General features: G+C 39.0%; 3 protein-coding genes and 1 pseudogene across 4 annotated transcripts; 2 read left to right on the top strand and 2 right to left on the bottom strand.

The window, feature by feature from the left end:
• Positions 1-1064: 1064 nt before the first annotated feature.
• LOC141837097 (protein IQ-DOMAIN 5-like) lies at positions 1065-3810 on the bottom strand (annotated as a pseudogene).
• Positions 3811-9140: 5330 nt separating this feature from the next.
• On the top strand, positions 9141-12500 carry LOC141839486 (uncharacterized). Its single transcript, XM_074727230.1, has 4 exons — positions 9141-9524; positions 10217-10314; positions 10405-10470; positions 11149-12500. The coding sequence occupies exons 1-4, from the start codon at positions 9160-9162 to the stop codon at positions 12135-12137; spliced, it is 1518 nt and encodes a 505-aa protein (XP_074583331.1). The 5' UTR covers positions 9141-9159; the 3' UTR covers positions 12138-12500.
• Positions 12501-13279: 779 nt separating this feature from the next.
• Positions 13280-15082, bottom strand: LOC141837096 (UDP-D-apiose/UDP-D-xylose synthase 2-like). Its single transcript, XM_074724561.1, has 7 exons — positions 14786-15082; positions 14581-14673; positions 14397-14504; positions 13922-14023; positions 13671-13763; positions 13474-13609; positions 13280-13395 (listed from the first exon to the last, which is right to left on the bottom strand). The coding sequence occupies exons 1-7, from the start codon at positions 15080-15082 to the stop codon at positions 13280-13282; spliced, it is 945 nt and encodes a 314-aa protein (XP_074580662.1).
• A 5885-nt stretch (positions 15083-20967) lies between these two features.
• On the top strand, positions 20968-24755 carry LOC141838491 (uncharacterized). Of its 2 annotated transcripts, XM_074725993.1 has the most exons (5): positions 20968-21354; positions 22734-22831; positions 22922-22987; positions 23655-23969; positions 24012-24755. In XM_074725993.1, the coding sequence occupies exons 1-5, from the start codon at positions 20990-20992 to the stop codon at positions 24638-24640; spliced, it is 1473 nt and encodes a 490-aa protein (XP_074582094.1). In that variant the 5' UTR covers positions 20968-20989; the 3' UTR covers positions 24641-24755. The 2 variants fall into 2 exon arrangements, with proteins under 2 accessions (XP_074582094.1, XP_074582093.1); XM_074725992.1 differs by having other exon boundaries at positions 23655-24755.
• Positions 24756-25526: the final 771 nt, after the last annotated feature.

Below are 25526 nucleotides of genomic sequence, written 5' to 3'. Positions count from 1 at the left end.
ATATAATTGGCATCTGAAGATGGATTTCGACTAACTTTAGATGAAGAAACTACAAATTTGATTTCGACTAACTAGAAAGGGCTGCAGCTCGTGCTCGTTCACAGTCACATGCATCTTGAATGCTTCTAGTAGAGTGTATTCAAAGCTCGCCACAGCATTAGCTTTGAATGTCGTCCATTGCAATCTAGTTTGTGTTGTTTGCTAAGCATCTCCACCTTGTGGTCATGCCAGCCATTTCTTTCTTTATCTTCAGATGGCCAGAGCGAGTGAGCAAGTGTTCAATTACTGCGGTTGGGTTTGCACTTATGCATATCCTGTCAAGTATAGCAGTAGCCCTAAAATTGACTTGGGTATGTTTAAATAGTTTTGTTTTGACAAGATTGTTGTTATTGGCTGTTTGTAGGCTTTCCAAATGTGAACCAAGAAAATTTATGTGATTTCTTGGGATCTGATACTCATGGATGATCAGCTATGCTGTTGAATTTCTGATCTGGCTCTTCATCCTGTTCGGTATCTACCTTGCTCTGAGTTCTGTTGAGTCTCTTGAGTTGTTGTTTGGAGCTCAATCTTGCTAGCCATTTGTTGCATTCCTCATTCCATTTGAACAGCAAAGACTGCCATTCTCCTCACCTGCTTGAAGTATTGTTTCTATAAATCCATATATTCCATAGCCAATTTTTGTATCGGGTTAAGATGATTCTTCTATTTCTATTGTCACACTTAAAGATCGATTTTTAAAATATTCGTTCCTACTAAGATTCAAACTCTTTAATTGATGGGGAGTATCAGGCTTCATGGAATACACAACAATACACATCTTAAGAATGTAGTTCATAATCAAACTATTGCCTTGAAAAAATAGACATTATCACACATCCATGACTCAACCGTCCTAACTCTCACTCGGTTAATCTAAACAAAACCATTACATCCTTAAAACAAGGATATGGAAACATTTGAGTACAGATAATCGATGAAACGGACGATTACATGAATATTGCATAAAACATAACAATAGTAAACAATCACAACTCATAGTACAACATGACGATCTGATCCTACCATGATGGATCATCTTTGGTCTGAGACCGAAGTTGAATGTATGGGGTAACACATTACACCAACTAAGAACTACCCGAATAAGCTCATGTATATATGTACAATAAAATGTTTGATAAAGAGAAAGAAAAACCGAGGACTAGATACTACAACAACAAATAGAATTAGTCTCTTATGTCTCCATTTCCTTTGTTTTTGAAGATGGATTCGTAGGAATCTCATTATCTTCCCTTTCAGACTTTTGTGTATCTTTAAGTGGCTTTGTATTTGCTGACTGGCTGATTGCAACTTTATAGGAAGCTGGTTTTCCAACTTCCAAGCTTGCATGTTGTCAAAAACATGTTTGTGAGCAAGTGAGAATACTAAATGAATTATTCATTTAGGATTTGCTGTATAGTATCCAAAAACATAGAAGATCATAACATAGATGCATAATAAAGGATAAATAACACTCGGAAAAAATGACATTTGATTTTGAGAAAACAAACTGCTACAATGTATAGGGTAACCTTTGAATATGATATACTTCTGGGAAATGCCATACCTCTCTGTTTGGCAACGACAACCTCTTAGCCTGTGATTCCAGTTGAGAAGTCCTCTCCTTGGGATTGCTGTATGATCGAGAACCAATTGCCAAAACTTGGGAAGTGACTTCTCCACATGCCTCATTAGATGATTTTTGTTTTGGCTTACTGGAACAAAGGGCAGAAGAGGTCATTAAGCTAGCAGATTGTATTGATGAAGAACCACTTCCCTCAGACATTGAAGTAATGGATTTATGGTTTAGGAAATTGGATTGCAGATTTGAAATGGGTTTTCTACCAGTAGCTTTGGAGGGAGTCTTGGACATGCTGACAACATTCTTTCCTTCAGCCGTTCCATTTTCATTAAGTTTAACACCATCCTTCCTGTATTACAATTGCAGAATAGAAGTCACTCAAAACTGTTTAAACAGAAACAACAATTTAATTTATCTTGATGAAACAAAGACACGAGCACAAAAGGTCAAAAATTCATAAAATTAGGCACATCCTGGACTAATTTATGATATAATTAAGAAAGTAATTTAATTTGTAATTTCTAGTTAAATATTGGGAAAGAATATAAAAGAATAACATAGGAACCTCCCAATGACTACCTCTTGCTGTTATTAAAGGATTTTATATAGGAAAGCTCCAGATATGAGATGGATGCATAAGATAGGTGTGGTCATGAGGCAATTAATAGATGAAAATTGCAATAAGATTACAGATGGCCACTAAATCATTCGTTCCAACTCTGAATTCTAATAAATTAATTTTCATTTAACCTAACAGTTATGTGAGATAAAGTATCACATGTTTTAGTTTGTTGCTATACAAAGTACAGTAAAGTGCTCCTCTGATAGATAACTTAGGCAGTTGGGCCTACAAATTCATAAAAGACTCACAGAAAGAAATAGGTTTTACCCCTAGTCTTTGCAGGCAGTTAATCTCAATGCACGAGAAAGGAGAAATACAGTTGACCTTATCAAAATTATAGTTGTTAGTATTGTTTGGGCAGCTTACCTCGATTTCTCTGACATGAGATTCATGTGACTCCTGTTCTTGAATCTTTTGATGCCCCAATTGACTCTCTAATGCCATGCGTACTCGTCTAGCTCTTACACGAGCTTGAACTCTGACAAGAGCTTGCATGCAGCGAAGAGTTATTGCAGCTTGTTTTCTTACAGCATGACCCCTAACAAGGGCTTGTAACCTTACCAGCCCTTTCAGAGCTCGTAAAGCTCTTCTAGCCTGGGTGGAATGAGATTGACAATAGAAAAGGGTTCATTTAAGTTCCTACTTCATGATTAATGTTTCATATCTCAATTTACCTCACTTTGTTGTAATTGTGATTATTTAAAGAAAAATTAAACTAATTTGATATGAAGGAAACTTTTTGATGATATTTGCAATACAACTAACAAAATCAATTAACAAACCAGGAATGCCCTGAAAGCATTTTGAATGACTGTGGCAGCCCATTCCTCTCTTGTTTTTTCTTGAGTCTGACAACTTATTAGTCTGTTATTTGATGTGGCAAGAGAGGAAGCAGAGTGTGAATCTGAATGGATATTGGCATCTCCTATTGATAGAGCTGTTCAAGGAGCAAACACTGCTTCTTTAGTAGTAACAGAGTTTTTTTTTTCTGACCATGTTTATTGGAAGATAAACTATTCTGTAATATAGTGAGACCATGAGGCAGTGAATAACAAACATATGAACAAAAATACTACAGCAACATCTCAAGAAAACATAAGACAGAGACATAGGGATGATAGAATGCAAGGGAAACTGCCAGACATTATTTCAATTTTCAAATCAATATTATGTGACACAAGCCATAATAAGTAATAGCATATATCATCTTTATAGATTGTTTTTCATCATTCAGATATTCTATGGTTATTTGAGCACACATTTAGGCTCAACTCATCAGTTTCAAGATTGTCCTGAGGCCTTTGTACATGATTAATAACCATTGTAGGTTAGACTGAGATTTCACAGTTATTCCATTTGTCAATTATTGACTTGACATAAGTTTATTCCAACAGAACCTATCTCATTCTTACAGCTAGAAGTATAACCCAAGAAGAATAAGATGCAACTCATCACCAAAAAAAATAATGGTCCAACAAAGACAAATCAGTAATAAAAGTCACATCCAAAGAATTTTACTCACATTTTTATCATTTTCTGGATATTGATAAAAATAATGCAACTCATACATGCTTATTGCGAAGCTTGCTCTGGTTGTTAATGGAGGCCGTAGATCATGGCGTCGGCGGTGTAGCAGTCCAAGATCCTCGCGAACTCAATGATGATGAATTGATCACCTACAGCTTTGTCAGGTTGATGTTCCTCCGTGAGAAGGCTGAGAGCACCTGGAGCCGCCCCGGTGAGCCACCACCATCGAGGTCTTCGAAGGCACCACCTTTGGGCGCATGCAGGAGAGGGAGGTGGGCTAGGTGAGGACGAGGAAGCGAGTCACGTTCCAGGACTCGTCCTGGAGGCCATCGGCGAGGACATCGAGACCGTAGAGGAGCGGAGCGCGAGGAGACGATGGCGGCGGTGTCAAGGAGGCGGTTGGAGCGGAGCATCTCAACGGCGCCGGCGGTGTGCTCGACGGGCTCGTGAAGGTGGAGGCCGAACTAGGAGAGGGCACGGCTGCAGTGGGCAGAGGGCGAGGGGGCAGTGGGCGCCGGCGATGTGCTTCGAAGACCTCGATGGCGGCGGCGACTTCGCAGGAGGGACGGGGGCTGTGCGATTTTTGGGGTTGCGATTTTTGTTGTGTCGCGAATCGGTTGCCACGCGGACGAGAAATCCCAGCCACGTCAGACGTCACGCACCCGTCGCGCAAATTTAATCGCGTAGTGATGCAGCCCAAATGAATCCACGAAACGGTTCATCCCCGGTCGAACCTTCGGTTCTCGCGAACCGCCGTCTCACTCTGTTCATCGATTTCGCTCTCTAGTCTCTAGGGTTTTCCGCCTCACTTCCATGGCCGGCCGAGCCTTCTTTCTTGCATTGCGACGCAACGTCTGGTTTCCATCTCGGAGTCTCTGCCTACCCGGCGCTTTCCCTTTATCCCGCCTCCGCCCCCTCCTTTCTACTGTTCCCGCAGGCTTCTCAGTTCACCTTCGTCCGACGGGGTCGGGGTTATGGAGAACTACATGTGGCAAAGTCAAGTCAAAGATCAAGTCAAGAGTTAAGTAGAGGTGGAGGTCAAAGTATACCCGATGCCCAGGTGATTTGGCTCTCTTGACTACTCAGCTTAGCTCACCCAACTCCTTTACTCGACTCCATCGATCAGTCCACTCGACTCCAGGGAACTTAGTCCACCCAACGTCCATGTCATTCGATCTACACGATGTCCAAGTGACTTGGCTCTCTTGACTCCTTCAACTTGGTTCACTCGACTCCTTCACTCCACTCCATCGCCTCAGTCCACTCGACTTCAGGGAACTCAATCCACTCGACGTCTAGGTCACTCAATCTACTCGATATCCAGTGGTTTGGCTCTCTCGACTCTTTCAGCTCGGTTCAGCCGACTTGATTGACTCAGTCCACTAGACTCTAGGGAACTCAGTTCACCTGGAGTCAAGGTCACTTGGTCCATCCGATGTCCAAGTGACGTGGCTCTCTCGACTCCTTCACCTCGATTCACCTAACTCCATCGTCTCAGTTCACTTGACTCTAGGAACTCGATAACTCAGCCAAGATATCCAATGTAACCTCAGATCTTGGCATCCTCTCTACTTCGACCTAAGTCCCTGACTTCGTCTATCTTCAAGGTCACTCCACATCGACTTTATTTCTTTATCCATAGCTGAGGCCTACACAACCTTATGTTAGCCTACTGACAACAACTGCGAATTTTCAGAACATATGACACTAAGTGAATGGAGAAGTAGTTATGCAATTATCGAATCTAATCTTTTGGATGTCTTCGTTCTAACAGGTGGCACTTAGCGGATGGAGAAGTAGCTAATGACTGTCGGATCTAATCCCCTCATTTCCTCTGACGTGGAGATGATCTTCGAGTAGCTATATAAATCCTAGAGGAAGTACGTTTAAAGGGGAGATAATGGTGAATACATACCTACTTCTTCTTCTACTATTCTACTACTTTCATCTCTTGCTAACTCCGATGCTAATTTGAACGTTAGAATGGTCAAATCGAATCCAATCTCAATATTTATTTTAACCTTTATTTGAGTGTTGTAGACGTCCATGATAATTTCATCGCAATCGGAGTCTTTTATTTCTCCACCTCAATTATTATATTATGTTACTCATCAAATTACGATCCTAGATAGAAACAGAGGTCATAGTATTTTTTTTTTAATTTGGATTTATATAAAGTTTGGTTGACAGGAACCTCTGAAAGAAAAAATCTATAGTAATTTATTAGTTAGGAAAGCAATTATTATCCATCACATCATATGTCATAGCTAACATGCATTAGGGAGGCGTAGTCTGTTACAGTGATATACGGAAGTCAAATTGTGGGCATTGTTGGTTGTGGTCATGGTGTTTCTTGCTAATTTAGGTTTATATAAAGTTTAGTGTACAAAGTACTACTAATAAAGGGAAAAAGTCTACAGATCTCCAAGATAGACAGTATTATAGGGAGGCCAAGGAGTTTACTAGGTCTTATTATTATAATAAAATGGTTGAATAGCTGAATCTAGAAACATATTAACCCAAAATACTAACTGATTGCATAAATTGTGGTTATAGATCAGTTATCATAAGTTTTTCTATTGGATTATGCTTGTTGCAGTGGCTTGATCTTATTCATTTTGGAGCTTGGGATTTTACATGGATTATTACTACTACAAATTTGATGTTTAGGTTGCCTGTTTTCAGAATCACAGCATGCATATTCTATGTTTGACTTTGGCTAGAGGTGAGCATTCGATTAAAACTGAACTGAATCGAACCGAATAAACCAAAAATCAAATAAATTGATTTTTTTAACCAACTGAACCGATCGAATTTTTCAATAAAAATCAAATAAACTAAATCAATATTTTATCGGTTAATTCAGATTTTTGATCGAATTAACTAAAATTTTTAAATATTATAAAAATTTTATTAAATTAATTAAGAATTTATAAATTTATTTACTTAAAATTTATAAATTATTTTTATATTTTGATTAATTCAATTTATTCGGTTTAATCGAATAAGAAATTTTAAAATCGAATCGAATTAACCGAATTAATTTTTTTAAAAAAATAACTGAATTTCTGAAATAACCGAACCGAATTTTTTAATTCAGTTGGTTCGGTCAATTTATTCGATTTAATTTAACTGAATTTTTGTTCACCCCTAACTTTGGCATATGAATTTCTTTTGCAGGAGAACCGTTCGTTTAGATGGAAAAGTTTTTTCTTATGATTCGAATTACCATGAAGAATGGGTCAGGAACAATGCACATGCTCAAGAAAGGTCTAGGCGTAACGATAGGCCTCGCAATTTTGATAGCTGAAGGAACTTTGAGAGGAGAAGGGAAAAATATGTAAATGTTATCATCCATCAAGTGGTTTAGATGTTTCTCTTGTAAGACTTTGATTGTCAGATGCTGAGCATATGACAAAACTTGGCTACTCTAAATAACACTAGATTTTATATCGCCACATTGTCTGTTGTCATTCTATCATTCTTTGTCATTGTATGATCATAGGTATTGCATACATTTCACAAGTGAAGTCCGGGCTACTTCCTTCTTGAACAATATTTTTTTTCTTTGTATTTTTGTCTCTATGGGCGTAGCCGAGTTGGTATTCGGACGATATATTTGCAACAATTGAACAACATATTCTTCTTGGCTGTTGTCAAGCATGGGACTCGGATGGTAGATTTGCAATAATTGAACAACATATTCTTGGTTGTTGTCAAGCATGGGTTTAGGGACTGCTTCCCAACAACAAGGTTCTCACGAAAGTAATCAACTACAAGATTCAAAAACTCATAAAGCAATCAAGCGAAAGGCCAAGGAGATGCACATTTCATCCCCGAGACATGGTTGAGTATGTTATTGTGGAGCAAATTTATTGAAGTGGGCAAGGGTTGAATCTCGACGAAGCCAAGACAATGCCCTCTTCCGTAGTGATCAACCGCAGCTTCCCGATTTACCTTTTCACAGATAATTGTGGAGTCGACCGTATGAGACCGTTGGAGTGGCGGATTCCACCTTTTGTTGAAGAAGTAGATGCACACTTTGCTGAGGAATATAATAAGACATTTATGGTCTATGTTTCCAAGAACGATCAAGAGCCAAACATACGGGGCATTCTAATGACGATGATGATAATATCCTCAAATTGATATAAAACGTGATAAAGTTCACTCCAAGCACTTTTCATCGTCGGGCCCACAGTGAGATGAAGAGAGATAAATCAGGTACTGAACAACCCCCTAAACGGAAGAAGTTTTTTTTTTCATAGAAACGACTCAAATTCTTATCCATTGATGCAATTCTACCACTTAGATACCAACTCAACTACGTCCTAGGGACATCTCGCTTGTAGCTTTTTTTTTTTTTTTGGCTTCCACAATAGGTTGAATTGCGGAAGAAACAAAACAATAAACACAATCAAAGCAAGGAAGCAAACTGATCAATGCAAGGTGTTTAAAGTGGTTATTCAATCCTTCCGTGAACTCCTATACTACAACTATGATCCTTCAAGTGGTAGACTACTGACTTAGATGAGTTAGTCAATGGTCATTCTAGTCACGATTGTTTGATTAATTTTAACAGCCAGCCATTAAATCTATCAACCTGTTGTTAGGAGCAATGAAAATTTTATTTCACATAATTGTGATATGAAAATTGATTTTGACAAACTTCAGACGAAAGAAATTATATAATTAATTAATTTCATTTGATTAATGAAGATCGAGGCTAAATTATTTTTTTCAATTTATATGTATGATAAATAAATGCAGGTCATATTACGTGTGATATGTAACTGATGCATGTAATTAATGATACTATTACTTTTTGGAATATGGTTGAATTGGTTAGTACAAGACAGACTTACTGAAGTGGACAAGGGTTGAATCTCGACGAAGTCGAGACAATACTCTCCTCGTAGTGGTCAATTATAGTTTTCCGATTTATCTCCTCACAGATGATCGTGGAGGCGATCGTGTGAGACCGCTGGTGATGAATTTCACCACATTTTATTTATAAAAAAGATACAAAATAATTTATATATTAGCATTAATATGACAGAATACTCTCTAATCAATTTTATATTAGATAAAATTAAAGAAAGATATATAACTTAATATATCAATATTAACATCATAAAATACTCCCTTACAAATTTTTTCTTTTTTAATATAATCATACCCTTGAATTAAGACAATTGTAAATAGGCTAATCTCTCCGGGCTTAGCAATATGAGGCCCGGCCCATTTGAACGAGAATCGCAGAATACGGCAATCTCACCCTACGGTTCATCCTTCCGGTTTTCACGAACCGCCGCCCATCTATAAATCCATACTTCGGAAGCAAGAAGCCTTCGATATCTCTAGGGTTTTCGGGGTTTTGTTCCGATTCTCCATGGCGGGCCTCGTGTCATTGCTGCGCTCAATTCCGCTTTCCCCTCACGCCTCTCGGGCTCTCTGCCTCTTCGGCGCTTCTCCTTTGCTCCGCCTCCGCCCCGTCGTTGCGGCCGTCCGCGTAGGCTTCTCGCTCCGCCGTAGTCCGGTGAGATCCGGGTTCCGGTGCTTCTCTACTCGGCCCACGACATCATCCTTGAATGATCCGTCGCCGAACTGGAGCAATCGCCCCCCTAAGGAGACTATACTCCTCGACGGCTGCGACTTTGAGCACTGGCTCGTCGTCGTGGAGCCACCCGATCCCTCCCTCACTCGTGATGAGATTATTGATAGCTATATCAAGACTCTCGCCGAGGTACTCGGCAGGTTAGTATTTCTTTCTCGGTTGACTCGGTGAAGCTGGCCGCACCGCGAAGCTATCTTTGATAATCACTCCAGTGTATTTATTTAGTGTCGAGGAGATTAGTTTTGGTGATCTTGGCTTTTGTTTGAGTGGCTGTTTATTTTATGCTGCGTTCTCATAGATAAACTATCACTTCTTCATTTTTATTTTATTTTCTCTATATAGCGGAAATGAAAAAAAATTATTTATTTTCTTTTCCCTCTTAAATTACTTTCTCTCGTCTTAATTCCTCTTCCAATTAAACACTTCATTACTGTGGGGATAGTGCTGGAGTTATTTGTCAGTTTGAAGTTAGAATTTTTAGGTTAGTTGATAATATATTTGAAGTTGTTGGCATTGGATCAAAGCTAAAATTAGCAGCTGCAAGATGCCTTTATTCTTAGAGTTACATCTTAGTGATTTTTTGATACAATGAAAATTGTATCAGGTACTAACCTTGAAATGTTTCCTTATAATCTTTAACATGTGTGCATTAATTTACTATTTTCTCCATCATGCTGTTTTAGAGGACTCTTTCTAATGATATGTTAGATTTTTTTGTGTGTCCATTTTTAGTGTAATCAGCCATGCTCTACTTTGTGCCAGTTCTTTAAATTTGTTTCCTGTGTTTCTTTTAATCTTCTATTACACTATGCTAACTGGTCTGGTGTTACAGTGAAGAGGAAGCAAGAATGTCAATATACTCAGTTTCTACCAAGCATTATTTTGCTTTTGGCTGTAAGGTTTCTGAAGAAATCTCATATAAGATCAAGCGTATGTCTATTTACATTCATAATGATAATGTTTGGCAATATACATGTCATAACATAATAAATCTTACTATTTTGTGTATTCTAACTTCAGCTTTGCAAAAAGTTCGCTGGGTTCTTCCTGATTCATACTTGGATGTAAAGAACAAAGATTATGGAGGTGAGGGCAATGCCTTCCTCTTCCACTACTTCCATTGCAAATTATAATGCTTATATTTGTTATAGTATGCTGTTCCTTACAAAGTGACCATTTCCAGTTTAAAATTTATGATTCAATGTGTTAATGCTGTATATATTGTTTGTATTATTGTATTCTTGGGTTTGTGTAAAGTAAGTTGACAGGGCACTAGTGAAGGAAAAAAAATTACAGTATAATTTATGTAGTTATTAGGGAAGCTATTATTATCCTTCACATAACATGGCATAGCCAACAGGCAATAGGGAGGCCGAGGAAGGTACTCTGTCACAGTAGGCCAAGTTAACATTGTGGTCATGGTGTTTCTTGGTAATTTTTTGCTTTACATAAAGTTTAATTTACAAGATAGAAATGATCAAATGAAGGAGAGAGGTCATAGTATTACAATTTAAAGTTGTGGATTGTTATTACTCATTTTGGAGCTTGGTATTTTATAAGGATTATTACTACTACAAATTTAATGTGTAGGTTGCTTTTCAGAATGATAGCATGCATATTTTGTAGTGGTTTGCTCTTACTCATTTTGTAGCTTGGTATTTTACATGGATTATTACTGCTACAAATTTGATGTTTAGGTTGCCTTGCAGAATAACAGCATGCATATTCTGCCCTTGACTTCACTACAAATTTGATCTTTTGCAGGAGAACCGTTCATTGATGGAAAAGCTGTTCCTTATGATCCTAAATATCATGAAGAATGGGTCAGGAACAATGCACGTGCTCAAGAGAGGTCTAGGCGTAACGATAGGCCTCGCAATTTTGATCGCTCAAGGAACTTTGAGAGGAGAAGGGAAAATATGCAGAATTTCCAAAATAGAGAGGCTGCTCCAGTTCAAAATCAGGATTTTCCTTCACAAAATACTACACAACATACTTCCCAAGCTACACCGCCTATGAGAGATGGTGCCACTCCAAACTTCCAAAATCGACCGCCACCTAATTACCAAAATCAAATGCCACCTAATACAACTGCCATACCAAACTACCAAAATCAAACTCCATCTAATTCAACTGCCGTACCTAACCAACAAGGTGGCTATGTCCCTAACTATCAAGGAGGTTCTCGAGGATATCAGGGAGGACCGGGGGGTCCTGGTTACCAGGGTGACCAAGGATATCAAAGTGGCTTTCCTAGGAGCAATATACCTGGTGGTGGCTTTGGTAGTAATGGAAGCAGCCCTGATTATCAAGGAGACAATGTTACTGGAAGTAGCCCTGGCTATCCAAGAGGTAACCCTTCTGGACCACCTGCTGGCTATCAAGTTAATCCTGGTGGTTATCAAGGAGGTAGTTCTGCTATGCCTCCCACTTATCAAGGAGGCAGTTCTGCTCGACCAGGGTCTCACACTGGTTATCAAGGAGGCAGCCCTAGTGACTATCAAGGAGGTGGTCCCCTGCCCACTGCTTATCCTGGTGGCAACCAGGGAGGTGCCCCTGCATATCAAGGAGGTAGCCCTGGTGGTTATCAGGGCTTTAATCAGCCTTTTCAAGGGCAAGGTGTTTCTTCAGGCTATCCACCTCCTAACTCTAGATATCAAGGAGGCAACCAAAATAATCAACAAGGTGGAGAGGGTTATCAAGGAGGGGCTCCTGTTTATTCAGGAAGAGACTTGCCTGGTAGAGACCAGTAGATGAGACATCACTTTTTATTATGGTTTATCTAGGAGGGCCTCTGCTTCTTACTTTTATTATATTTTGAAACTGTGAACAGCTAATGCTGGGGTTTCCGAGCTCTTGCTTTATGTTTTAAGTTGATGCTCCATTAGGTAACATATTCTGTCTATTGTTTTTGGTTGCATTGTACTGATGGCAAATTAGCGAAAAAAGAATTGAGTACAATGTTCATGGATAGAAGTTAGATACGGCAATTTGGTTATCAAAGAAATCCCTCAAAAGACTGTCTTGATGGATTGAATTTTTGTTTACATGATTGGTCCAACATATGTAGTTATAGTCAATGACTAATTGGGCAGCAATTTGGAATTTTTGTACAATCTGTTGCTCATCGTTTGATCTAGTATCAGCTGACGTTAGAACCACTAGGCACAAATAAAGTTGTTATAGATAAGTGTTGGAAGGAAATTAATTTTTATATATATGATGATTATACTTTTTGGATTTTTGTACAATATGATGTTCATCGTTTGATATAGTTTTAGCTGACGTTAGAACAACTAGGCACGAATAAAGTTACTAGGCACAAATAAAGTTGTTTTTGGTAAGTGTTTTAGATTCATAAATGTTGGAAGGAAATTAATTTTTATATATATGACGATTATACTTTTTGGTTTTTTGTATAAATTTAAAGATGAGTTAAATGTTTAATGATTAAGCATCCAAGCTATGAGTAAAAATTCATTTGACTGAATTGAGTAAGTAGTGGGTGAAAATCAAAGAGAATGAAAGAGATGAAAAGCACAAATGTGGTTCTACCAAAAGTGATTGGATGCTTCAGGTAATCTATTTGGAAGGATTATTTTGAAGATCACAAGTAAGTGATTTCATAGACAGGAAAGTGCATTGCACAATTTGATTAATCTTGAAGACAAAATGCATGATTTGGTTAATTGCCAAAGAAACAACTCATTGGTGCCGAGTTAGAGATGAAAGAGCTTTCGATATGCACAATTTGTTTAATAAATGCTCATTTGAGTCATTAGATATAAAACTGAATACTGCTAATGGAAAAAATAAAGTGCATCCCATCACATGTATACGACCTTAAAAAGGACTAAAAATAGATTGTTTGAGAATCCCATCAGATTCCAGGGATCTAGCTGGATGCAACCGGCTTTGCCATTGCTCTCCTGATGGCTTCTGCATACGTCCTGTGTTGATAGGTCAGTGTTGAATCTAGCAAGTCCCACAGGGATGTCTTTGGGTTCCAGCCTGCAATTACATCATCATTAATTTGTATTGAGAATTCAAATCTGTAAAGTAAAACTGGCTTTAATCTCAGCAAACTACCTAGTTGTTTGTTAATAATTGTCATGTCAGGAATTCGCTTATCACTGTCATCGTATCCTTCACCGTAGAACTCTTTGGAACTCACATCAATGGTAGGCACCTCCACAGGAGGTTCCCCAGACACCTTTGAATACACCTGAAGACGAGACATCAGAACACAAGAAAGAACACTTGCATTACTCATAGCTAGCACGTACCTGTATCATGATTTCAGCAAGTTGCTTTACAGTGACTTCATTGTTAGGATTTCCCACATTAAAGATATGACCATTAGCACGAGCAGGATTTTCCTGCAGAGATGCAAGAACTGCTTATTTGATAGCCAATATAGAGGAAAGATAAAGGTTGAAAAAGAAAGTTATTAGCTCGAGCAAGAATTTCTAGCAAGATGTGAGAACACCACTTTAATTGAAAATATACAAGATAGAGGACTATGAGATATGCGCACAATCATAAGCAGAACAGCCTCTATCGCATCTTTAATATAGACAAATGTTCGTTGGGACTGTCCACCATCAACAAGTTTCAGCGGCTCACGACGTAAAAGATTCTGTTTGGGGTGGAAAATGATGTCATGTCTCAATGTCAGAAGGAAATTATATGTATTTACTCTGAAATTTTGTGGTCGTGCGTTGGATACCCATGACTATGGGTATCATTACCCACATCAACATGAAAATCCATGTAGCCATAAGAATCGAACCAAACTTCCTTTGCTCGAACTCATGACTAGCATCTACATTACTCTGGATGCTAGTCAGTATAAATAATCAAGATGACAAACTTTTACCTCACGAGCAGTATCAAGAATAGTAGATCAGATGTGATCGAGCTGTGATCTAGTTATCTACTAGTCACATATTTCTGGACTTGCATATAATTAGACTTGTATTCAAGAAAGACGACAGTCATGTGATGGACACCTTTCTAAGGGGGTGATCCTTTGGCAGGAAACTTCCAATTGTTTTCCCATACACTTCGCAGGTGGAGAAATGAATAAGACGCTTGCTGTTCTCTGAGCAGTACCTGACCTGCACAAACACAATACAAGAAGTCAGGCCAACAGTTTAGTCGAAAGTTAATCAAATCGAGAAACTGAAAACTTACTACGGGGAGAGAATCAATGAAATTGCTGTAGATGGTGTCTAAAGGTCGGGTGTTGTAATCCGCTGGTGTGCAAATCGCCGCCAAGTTGATCGTCTGCAAACCAAGCATAGACAAAACTGGATCAGAACAACACAAGGAACAAGACAGCAATCGACATCAGCGGCATCATATTGCAGTGGACGAGCAAGTGGTCATTAGGACGAACCAGGTCGTACATCTTGATGAGTCCCTCGAGCCTGGAATCGTGCTTGATGTTGAGGCGGTGGAACTGGATCCGACCATCCCACGGATGTCGGGCCTGCTGCCCCTCTGCGTAGGCTGGCGGGTCGAGCAGGTGCTTGATCTTGTCACTGTAGACGTCGACGGCCAGCACCGTGTGCGGGGTCTCCGCCATCAGCTTCTCGCAGAGATGGGATCCGATGAACCCACCGGCTCCGATCATGCAGATGGTCATGGGCGCGATGGGGTTTCCGTCGAGATCCAGCCTAACAGTCGCTGCCATCTCCGAATCCCTTGTTTTACAAAGAAAATCGTACCGTAGAAGAAGAGCAAAAGCCCAAAGAGGGAATGCAGTATGTGGTACTTGTTTGTAGCCTATGTTTCCGCTGCCGATGCGATTGGGATTGGGCGGTGGAGAGGGAGGAGGAGGAGAAGCAGGGAGCAAGCGGAGCGAAGGATGTTTTGGTGCTGTGAAAGGATAAAATGTCCCGATGCGGTATTTAAAGACGGAGGACCGCTTCCTCCAACATCCAACATCCACCGTCCACTTGCATCAATTTTTCCTTCGGCCCAGCCCATGCTTTTACTTGGGTTGGAGATTTCCCAACCCGCCAAGTTGGTGGGTCGGCCCACCCTGCCCCGCCATATGATGGGTCCACCATGAGTTGGTCCGCCCCGCTATGGGTTGACCCATTTGACATGTCTACTCACCAACGAGTCGAGCACCTCGCTCTTCCAATTCGATCTCAGTCAGCTTCAAACACTTATTAATGGATGCTCTCAACATGACCGTGGTTGTACGAAAAAAAAAAAAGAAAAGTCTTCAGTTAGTCGTCACAAAAGACAAACAAGACAATTCTTACCAAATGAAAGATGAAGTTCGACACCAATCGGGCTCAAGTCGAAAATGAAGAGGACCTCCTCGAGTAGATGTTTGACATCAAATTGTAGATCTAACAAGATATCTGCTGTTACAAAATATGTGGACTCCAACTTGAATTGACTTAGACTCGGGGGCCTCTGCAATTTTGGTTGCCAACTAATGGGCCATGGAAATAGAACAGGAGGATGGATAAACACATAATGAGTATTTCACCCTTATGCGAGCTCGAAATTTTATCTAAGAAGTTATAGGAAGGTCTGGCGATGAAGTAAAATACCCTGACTTCCATCTGTTTTAGATAAAAGAAATAATAGAAGACTCGTGGTGTGAGGGAGATTCGATATAGATGAAAAATGATGACTACTCCGCATAGTAGTCGATAAGAGTTGGAGGGTAATTATTGAAGGAGAATCTGAAAATATTCAAAGACATTAACAAAGAAATGGAGAATCGAGAACCTAAGGTCACCTATCATCTAACCTCGGAAAAGATTACAAAATCGATAGGGGGAAGGTGAGATCGATAGATGACATTGAGGATCACTAATATATGGTTAGTAGGAATCTCGAATTGCAGACTTATTTGGTCTATATCCCCCCATTAATGTTTGATATTGTAGACTCATACCAGGGAGTGGAAGAACTATCGACAACCATGGTGATAAAGAAGAAGATGGAGTTTGAAGACGGAAGTGGAGCAAAAGAACAAGGAGAGATGATACAATGGAATGGAAACAAAGGGACCAAATAAAAGAATGATGGATAAATGCGCATTCACGGAGTTGTAGAAAATCACCACAGACAGAGTTTGAAGACAAAGAAGCTGATGAATGCAATAGTCGTTCGTCGTCACCATCCCTAATACACCCCATGCTCAGAATGTCAACCGTTGGATTTGAGAATCGAAAATGCGGGCAATCACTTTGAGTCGTTATATCCCGCATCCGAATCGACAAAATCTCAACAATTATCACGAACCGAGAGTTTAGCATAGCCTCGATATGTGTCAACCTCGGATCGAACTACATTAGTGACTAGATATGACAAGCTGATCTCAAGGATGATATGTCATCACGCGTATCATCCGTATTAATGATGCATGCCTCACATGTTACCAAGGTGTTGCAAGCTAAGGCGGCAGAAACTTGATGCCACATCATCCTTGGGTATGAGTTGGCAACCATGCTACAGTTATCTCAGTCCAGTTAGTCAGACTCGAGTCTCCTTCGACTAGACTCGGGGATAGGCTTGTGATATAGTGGATATGGAAAACTACATGTGGCAAAGTCAAAACAAGGGTCAAGTCAAGAGTTAAGTAGAGGTGGAGGTCAAAGTGGTCACCCGATGCCCAGGTGATTTGGCTCTCTTGACTACTCAGCTCAGCTCACCCAACTCCTTTACTCGACTCCATCGGTTAGTCCACTCGACTCCAGGGAACTTAGTCCACCCGACGTCCGTGTCATTCGGTCTACGTGATGTCCAGGTGACTTGGCTCTCTTGACTCTTTCAACTTGGTTCACTCGACTCCTTCACCTCACTCCATCGCCTCAGTCCACTCGACTTCAGGGAACTCAATCCACTCGATGTCTAGGTCACTCAATCTACTTGATATCCAGTGGTTTGGCTCTCTCGACTCTTTCAACTTGGTTTAACCGACTCGATTGACTCAGTCCACTAGACTCCAGGGAACTCAGTCCACCTGGAGTCAAGGTCACTTGGTCCACCCGATGTCCAAGTGACGTGGCTCTCTCGACTCCTTCACCTCGGTTCACCTAACTCATCTCAGTTCATTCGACTCTAGGAACTCGATAACTCGGCCAAGATATCTCAATGTAACCTCAGATATTGGCATCCTCTCTACTTGACCTAAGTCCCTGACTTCGTCTATCTTCAAGGTCACTCCACATCGACTTTATTTCTTTATCCACAGCTAAGGCCTACACAACATTATGTTGGTCTACTGACAACAACTGCGAATTTTCAGAACATATGACACTAAGTGAATGGAGAAGTAGTTATGCAATTATCGAATCTAATCTTTTGGATGTCCTCATTCTAACAGGTGGCGCTTAGCGGATGGAAAAGTAGCTAACGACTGTTGGATCTGATCCCCTCATTTCCTCTGACGTGGAGATGATCTTCGAGTAGCTATATAAACCCTAGAGGAAGTACGTTTAAAGGGGAGATACTGGTGCATACACACCTACTTCTTCTTCTACTATTCTACTACTTTTATTTCTTTCTAACTCCGATGCTAACTTGAACGTTAGAATGGTCACATCGAATCCAATCTCAATATCTATTTTAACCTTTATTTCAGTGTTGTAGACGTTCATGATAATTTCATCGCAATCGGAGCCTTTTATTTCTCCACCTCAATTATTATATTATGTTGACTCATCAAATTACGATCCTAGATAGAAATAGAGGTCATAGTATTTTTTTTTAATTTGGATTTATATAAAATTTGGTTGACAGGAACCTCTGAGAGAAAAATCTATAGTAATTTATTAGTTAGGAAAGCAATTATTATCCATCACATCATATGTCATAGCTAACTTGCATTACGGAGGCGTAGTCTGTTACAGTGATATACGGAAGTTAAATTGTGGGCATTGTTGGTTGTGGTCATGGTGTTTCTTGCTAATTTAGGTTTATATAAAGTTTAGTGTACAAAATACTACTAATAAAGGAAAAAGTCTACAGATCTCTAAGATAGACAGTATTATAGGGAGGCCAAGGAGTTTACTAGGTCTTATTATTATAATAAAATGGTTGAATAGCTGAATATAGAAACATATTAACCCAAAATACTAACTGATTGCATAAATTGTGGTTACAATATAGGTTGGACTACAGATCAGTTAATCATTAAGTTTTTCTATTGGATTATGCTGGTTGCGTGGCTTGATCTTATTCATTTTGAAGCTTGGGATTTTACATGGATTATTATTACTACAAATTTGATGTTTAGGTTGCCTGCTTTCAGAATCACAGCATGCATATTCTATGCTTGACTTTGTCTAGGAGTGAGCATTCGGTTAAAATTGAACCGAATCGAACCGAATAAATCGAAAATCAAATAAACTGATTTTTTTAACCAACCAAACCAATTGAATTTTTCAATAAAAACTGGATAAATCGAACTGATATTTTATCAGTTAATTCAGTTTTCGACCGAATTAACTAAATTTTTTAAATATTATAAAATTTTTATTAAATTAATTAAGGATTTATAAATTTATTTACTTAAAATTTATAAATTATTTTTATATTTTGATTAATTTGATTTATTCGGTTTAATCGAATAAGAAATTTTAAAATCGAATCGAATTAACTGAATTAATCTTTTTTTTAAATAACTGAATTTCTGAAATAACCGAATCAAATTTTTTAATTCAGTTGGTTCGATCGATTTATTCGGTTTAATCAAATTTTTGTTCACCTCTAACTTTAGCATCTGAATTTCTTTTGCAGGAGAACTGTTCGTTGATGGAAAAGTTTTTCCTTATGATTTGAATTACCATGAAGAATGGGTCAAGAACAATGCACATGCTCAGGAAAGGTCTAGGCGTAACGATAGGCCTCGCAATTTTGATAGCTGAAGGAACTTTGAGAGGAGAAGGGAAAATATGTAAATGTTATCATCCATCAAGTGGTTTAGATGTTTCTCTTGTAAGACTTTGATTGTCAGATGCTGAGCATATGACAAAACTTGGCTACTCTAAATAACACTAGATTTTATATCGCCACATTGTCTGTTGTCATTCTATCATTCTTTGTCATTGTATGATCATAGGTATTGCATTCATTTCACAAGTGAAGTCCGGGCTACTTCCTTCTTGAACAATATTTTTTTTCTTTGTATTTTTGTCTCTATGGGCGTAGCCGAGTTGGTATTCGGATGATATATTTGCAACAATTGAACAACATATTCTTCTTGGCTGTTGTCAAGCATGGGTCTCGGATGGTAGATTTGCAATAATTGAACAACATATTCTTGGTTGTTGTCAAGCATGGGTTTAGGGACTGCTTCCCAACAACAAGGTTCTCACGAAAGTAATCAACTACAAGATTCAAAAACTCATAAAGCAATCAAGCGAAAGGCCAAGGAGATGCACATTTCGTCCTCGAGACATGGTTGAGTTGGTTAATGTGGAGCAAATTTACTGAAGTGGACAAGGGTTGAATCTCGACGAAGCCAAGACAATGTCCTTTTCCGTAATGGTCAACTACAGCTTCCCGATTTACCTTTTCACAAATGATTGTGGAGTCGACCGTATGAGGCCGTTGGAGTGGCGGATTCCACTTTTTGCTGAAGAAGTAGATGCACACTTTGCTGAGGAATATAATAAGGCATTTATGGTCTATGTTTCCAAGAACGATGAAGAGCCAAACATACGGGGCATTCTAATGACGATGATGATAATATCCTCAAATTGATATAAAACATGATAAAGTTCACTCCAAGCACTTCTCATTGTCGGGCCCACAGTGAGATGAAGAGAGATAAATTAAGTACTGAACAACCCCTAAATGGAAGAAGTTTTTTTTATAGACACGACTCAAATTCTTATCCATTGATGCAATTCTACAACTTAGATACCAACTCAACTACGTCCTAGGGACATCTCACTTGTAGCTTTTTTTTTTTTGGCTTCCACAATAGGTTGAATTGCGGAAGAAACAAAACAATAAACACAATCAAAGCAAGGAAGCAAACTGATCAATGCAAGGTGTTTAAAGTGGTTATTCAATCCTTCCGTGAACTCCTATACTACAACTATGATCCTTCAAGTGGTAGACTACTGACTTAGATGAGTTAGTCAATGGTCATTCTAGTCACGATTGTTTGATTAATTTTAACAGCCAGTCATTAAATCTATCAACCTGTTGTTGGGAGCAATGAAAATTTTATTTCACATAATTGTGATATGAAAATTGATTTTGACAAACTTCAGACGAAAGAAATTATATAATTAATTAATTTCATTTGATTAATGAAGATCGAGGGTAAATTATTTTTTTCAATTTATATGTATGATAAATAGATGCAAGTCATATTACGTGTGATATGTAACTGATGCATGTAATTAATAGATGCATGTAAATAGGCTAATCTCTCCGGGCTTAGCAATATGAGGCCCGGCCCATTTGAACGAGAATCGCATAATACGGTAATCTCACCCTACGGTTCATCCTTCCGGTTCTCACGAACCGCCGCCCACCGCCTATCTATAAAATCATCCTTCGGGAGCAACTAGCCTTCCATATCTCTAGGGTTTTAGGGGTTTTGTTCCGATTCTCCATGGCGGGCCTCGTGTCATTGCTGCGCTCGATTCCTCTTTCCCCTCTCGCGTCTCGGGCTCTCTCCCTCTCCGGCGCTTCTCCTTTGCTCCGCCTCCGCCCCCTCGTTGCGGCCGTCCGCGTAGACTTCTCGCTCCGCCGTAATCCGGTGAGATCCGGGTTCCGGTGCTTCTCTACTCGGCCCACGACATCGTCCTTGAATGATCCGTCGCCGAACTGGAGCAATCGCCCCCCTAAGGAGACTATACTCCTCGACGGCTGCGACTTTGAGCACTGGCTTGTCGTCGTGGAGCCACCGGATCCCTCCCTCACTCGTGATGAGATTATTGATAGCTATATCAAGACCCTCGCCGAGGTTCTTGGCAGGTTGGTATTTCTTTCTCGGTTGACTCGGTGAAGCAGGCCGCTTTTTGATAATCAGTCCAGTGTATTTATTTAGTGTCGAGGAGATTATCTTTGGTGATCTTTACTTTTGTTTGAGTGGCTTTCTCTTTATTTTATGCTGCGTTCTCATAGATAAAATATCACTTCCTCATGTTTATTTTATTTTCTCTAGATAGGTGAAATGACAAAATTATTATTTATTTTCTTTTCCCTCTTAAATTACTTTCTCTCGTCCTAATCCCTCTTCCAATTAAACACTTCATTACTGTGGGATAGTGCTGGAGTTATTTATCAGTTTGAAGTTAGAATTTTTAGGTTAGTTGATAATATATTTAAAGTTGTTGGCATTGGATCAAAGCTAAATTAGCAGCTGCAAGGTGCTTTTATTCTTTAGAGTTAAATCTTAGTGATTTTTTGATACAATGAAAATTATATCAGTTGCCTACTACTGAAGTTAGTTAGTAGAGTAAATGGAAGGAGAGATTAAAGAATCTATAAAGTGACTCTTTTTCTTTGCCTCAGCTGACTTAAAGAGATGTGAATTAGTGCGATCTTTTTTCTGAGTTATAAGTAGTTCCTTACCTTAGAGTCTTAGGTGCTAGAATAAGAGCTGGATTCTCACCCTTAACATCTTTCATTGTCTTCCATTGTGGACTATCCGAAGGGCCGAAAGCTCTTGCTATGAACTCCACTCTCTCTCCTTATAGAGTCGAGCCATCCTAAATTCCCATTCGCCCTTATTAAGATTGAGTTTTGATCTCTTGGGTAAGTTAGAAGTAGATTCTTTTTATCCTTATTAAGATTTCAATTTGTTCAGATTTACATTATATGAAGAAGGCCTTTACGAAGATTAGAATGACTAAAGAAGATTTTCATCAGAGTGGTATCTAATCGCAAATTGAATGAAATGATCTAGCCCTAGGCAGTTTAAAGATGCTGAATGAATGCACCTAAGGGGGGATCTCACTAGAATAAAGATGCTTAACACATGCATTTATAATAGGATCAATTATTTTTAATGAATTCGAACGAGTCAAAGTAAAAACGAGAGAAGCAAAATCCATATGAGGAATGTTCTTAGTTCCGAGCATCTCTTTCGTAGTGTTCAATTCAATTCAGATCTTTGCTCGTCCCTAGCCTTTGATATCTAATTATTTCCTTATGATCTTTGACATGTATGCATTAATTTACAATTTTCTCTATCATGCTGTTTTAGAGGACTCTTTCTGATGATATGTTAGATTTTTTATGTCCATTTTTAGTGTAATCAGCTGTGCTCACTTTGTGCCAGTTCTTTAAATTGTTTCCTGTATTTCTTTTAACCCTCTCTTAGCACTCTGCTAACTGGTCTGGTGTTACAGTGAAGAGGAAGCAAGAATGTCAATATACTCAGTTTCTACCAAGCATTATTTTGCTTTTGGCTGTAAGGTTTCTGAAGAAATCTCATATAAGATCAAGCGTATGTCTATTTACCTTCATAATGATAATGTTTGACTATATACATGTCACAACATAATAAATTATACTTATTTGTGTATTCTAACTTCAGCTTTGCAAAAAGTTCGCTGGGTTCTTCCCGATTCATACTTGGATGTAAAGAACAAAGATTATGGAGGTGAGGGCAATTCTTTCCTATTCCACAACTTCCATTGCAAATTATAATGCCTATATTTGTTATAGTATGTTGTTCCTTACAAAGTGACCATTTCCAGTTTAAAATTTATGATTCAATGTGTTAATACTGTATATATTGTTGATTGTATTCTTGGGTTTGTGTAAAGTAAGTTGACAGGGCACTAGTGAAGGAAAAAAATTTACAGTATAATTTATGTAGTTATTAGGGAAGCTATTATTATCCTTCACATAACATGGCATAGCCAACAGGCAATAGGGAGGCCGAGGAAGGTACTCTGTCACAGTAGGCCAAGTTGACATTGTGGTCATGATGTTTCTTGGTAATTTTTGCTTTACATAAAGTTTAGTCTACAAGGTAGAAATGAAGGAGAAAGACCATAGTACTACAATTTACTTTTAAGTTGTGGTTTGTTATTACTCATTTTGGAGCTTGGTATTTTACAAGGATTATTACTACTACAAATTTAATGTGTAGGTTGCTTTTCAGAATGACAGCATGCATATTTGTAGTGGTTTGTTCTTACTCATTTGTAGCTTGGTATTTTACATGGATTATTATTGCTACAAATTTGATGTTTAGGTTGTCTTGCAGAATAACAGCATGCATATTCTACCCTTGACTTCACTATAAATTTGATCTTTTGCAGGAGAACCGTTCATTGATGGAAAAGCTGTTCCTTATGATCCTAAATATCATGAAGAATGGGTCAGGAACAATGCACGTGCTCAAGAGAGGTCTAGGCGTAACGATAGGCCTCGCAATTTTGATCGCTCAAGGAACTTTGAGAGGAGAAGGGAAAATATGCAGAATTTCCAAAACAGAGAGGCTCCAGTTCAAAATCAGGATTTCCCTTCACAGAATACTACACAACATACTTCCCAAGCTACACCGCCTGTGAGAGATGGTGCCACTCCAAACTTCCAAAATCAACCGCCACCTAATTACCAAAATCAAATGCCACCTAATACAACTGCCATACCGAACTACCAAAATCAAACACCACCTAATTCAACTGCCGTACCTAACCAACAAGGTGGCTATGTCCCTAACTATCAAGGAGGTTCTCGAGGATATCAGGGAGGACCGGGGGGTCCTGGTTACCAGGGTGACCAAGGATATCAAAGTGGCTTTCCTAGGAGCAATATACCCGGTGGTGGCTTTGGTAGTAATGGAAGCAGCCCTCATTATCCAGGAGGCAATGTTACTGGGAGTAGCCCTGGCTATCCAAGAGGTAACCCTGCTGGACCACCCACTGGCAATCAAGTTAATCCTGGTGGTTATCAAGGAGGTAATTCTGCTACGCCTCCCACTTATCAAGGAGACAGTTCTGCTCGACCGGGTTCGCACACTGGTTATCAAGGAGGCAACCCTAGTGACTATCAAGGAGGTGGTCCTCCGCCCACTGCGTATCCTGGTGGCTACCAGGGAGGTGCCCCTGCATATCAAGGAGGTAGCCCTGTTGGTCGTCAGGTCTTTAATCAGCCGTTTCAAGGGCAAGGTGTTTCTTCTGGCTATCCACCTCCTAATTCTAGAAATCAAGGAGGGAGCCAAAATAATCAACAAGGCGGAGAGGGTTATCAAGGAGGGGCTCCTGTTTATCCAGGAAGAGACTTGCCTGGTAGAGACCAGTAGATGAGACATCACTACTTATTATGGTGTATCCAGGAGGGCCTAAGCTTCTTACTTTTATTATATTTTGTGTATTTCTATAATTTGGACTTTTTTTATTTGCTTTCACTACCTTTAATATTTGAAACTTTGAACACATAATGCTTTGGTTTCCGAGTTCTTGTTTTATGTTTTAAGTTGATGCTCCATTAGGTAACATCTTTCTGTCTATTGTTTTTGGTCGCATTGTACTGATGGCAAATTAGTGAAAAAAAGAATTGAGTACCAATGCTCATGATGGTAGTTAGCTAGTGTTCATGGATAGAAGTTAGATACGGCAATTTAGTAACCCAAGAAATCCCTCAAAAGACTGTCGTCAATTGATTGAATTTTTGTTTACATGTCCAGCATATGTAGCCATAGTCAATGACCGTTTCGGCAGTAATTGGGAATTTTTGGTCAATCCGTTGCTCATCGTTTGATCTAGTTTTAGCTGACGTTATATCAACTAGGCACAGATAAAGTTACTAGGCACAACTAAAGTTGTTTTGGGTAAGTGTTTTAGATTCATAAATGTTTGAAGGAAATTAATTATATATATATAAATATATAAATATATGATGATTATACTTTTATAATTTTTGTATAAATTTAAAAATGAGTAAAATGTTTAATGATTAAGCATCCAAGCTACGAGTAAAAATTCGTTTCACTGAGTTGGTTAAGTGGTGGGTGAAAATCGCGCAAGGGAATGAAAGGGATGAAAAGCCCAATAGTAAAAGTGGTTGGATGCTTCAGGCAGGGTAATCTATTTGGAAGGATTATTTTGAAGATCAACTACGTGATTTCATAGACAGGAAAGTGCAATGCACAATTTGTTGAAGACAAAATGCATGATTTGGTTAATCGC

Source organism: Curcuma longa, chromosome 11 (assembly GCF_044706935.1).
Source record: "Curcuma longa cultivar G26 ecotype Majalengka, Jawa Barat chromosome 11, ITB_CL_G26_1.1, whole genome shotgun sequence".
NCBI lineage: Eukaryota > Viridiplantae > Streptophyta > Magnoliopsida > Zingiberales > Zingiberaceae > Curcuma > Curcuma longa.
This window is presented reverse-complemented; position numbering and strand designations above follow the sequence as displayed.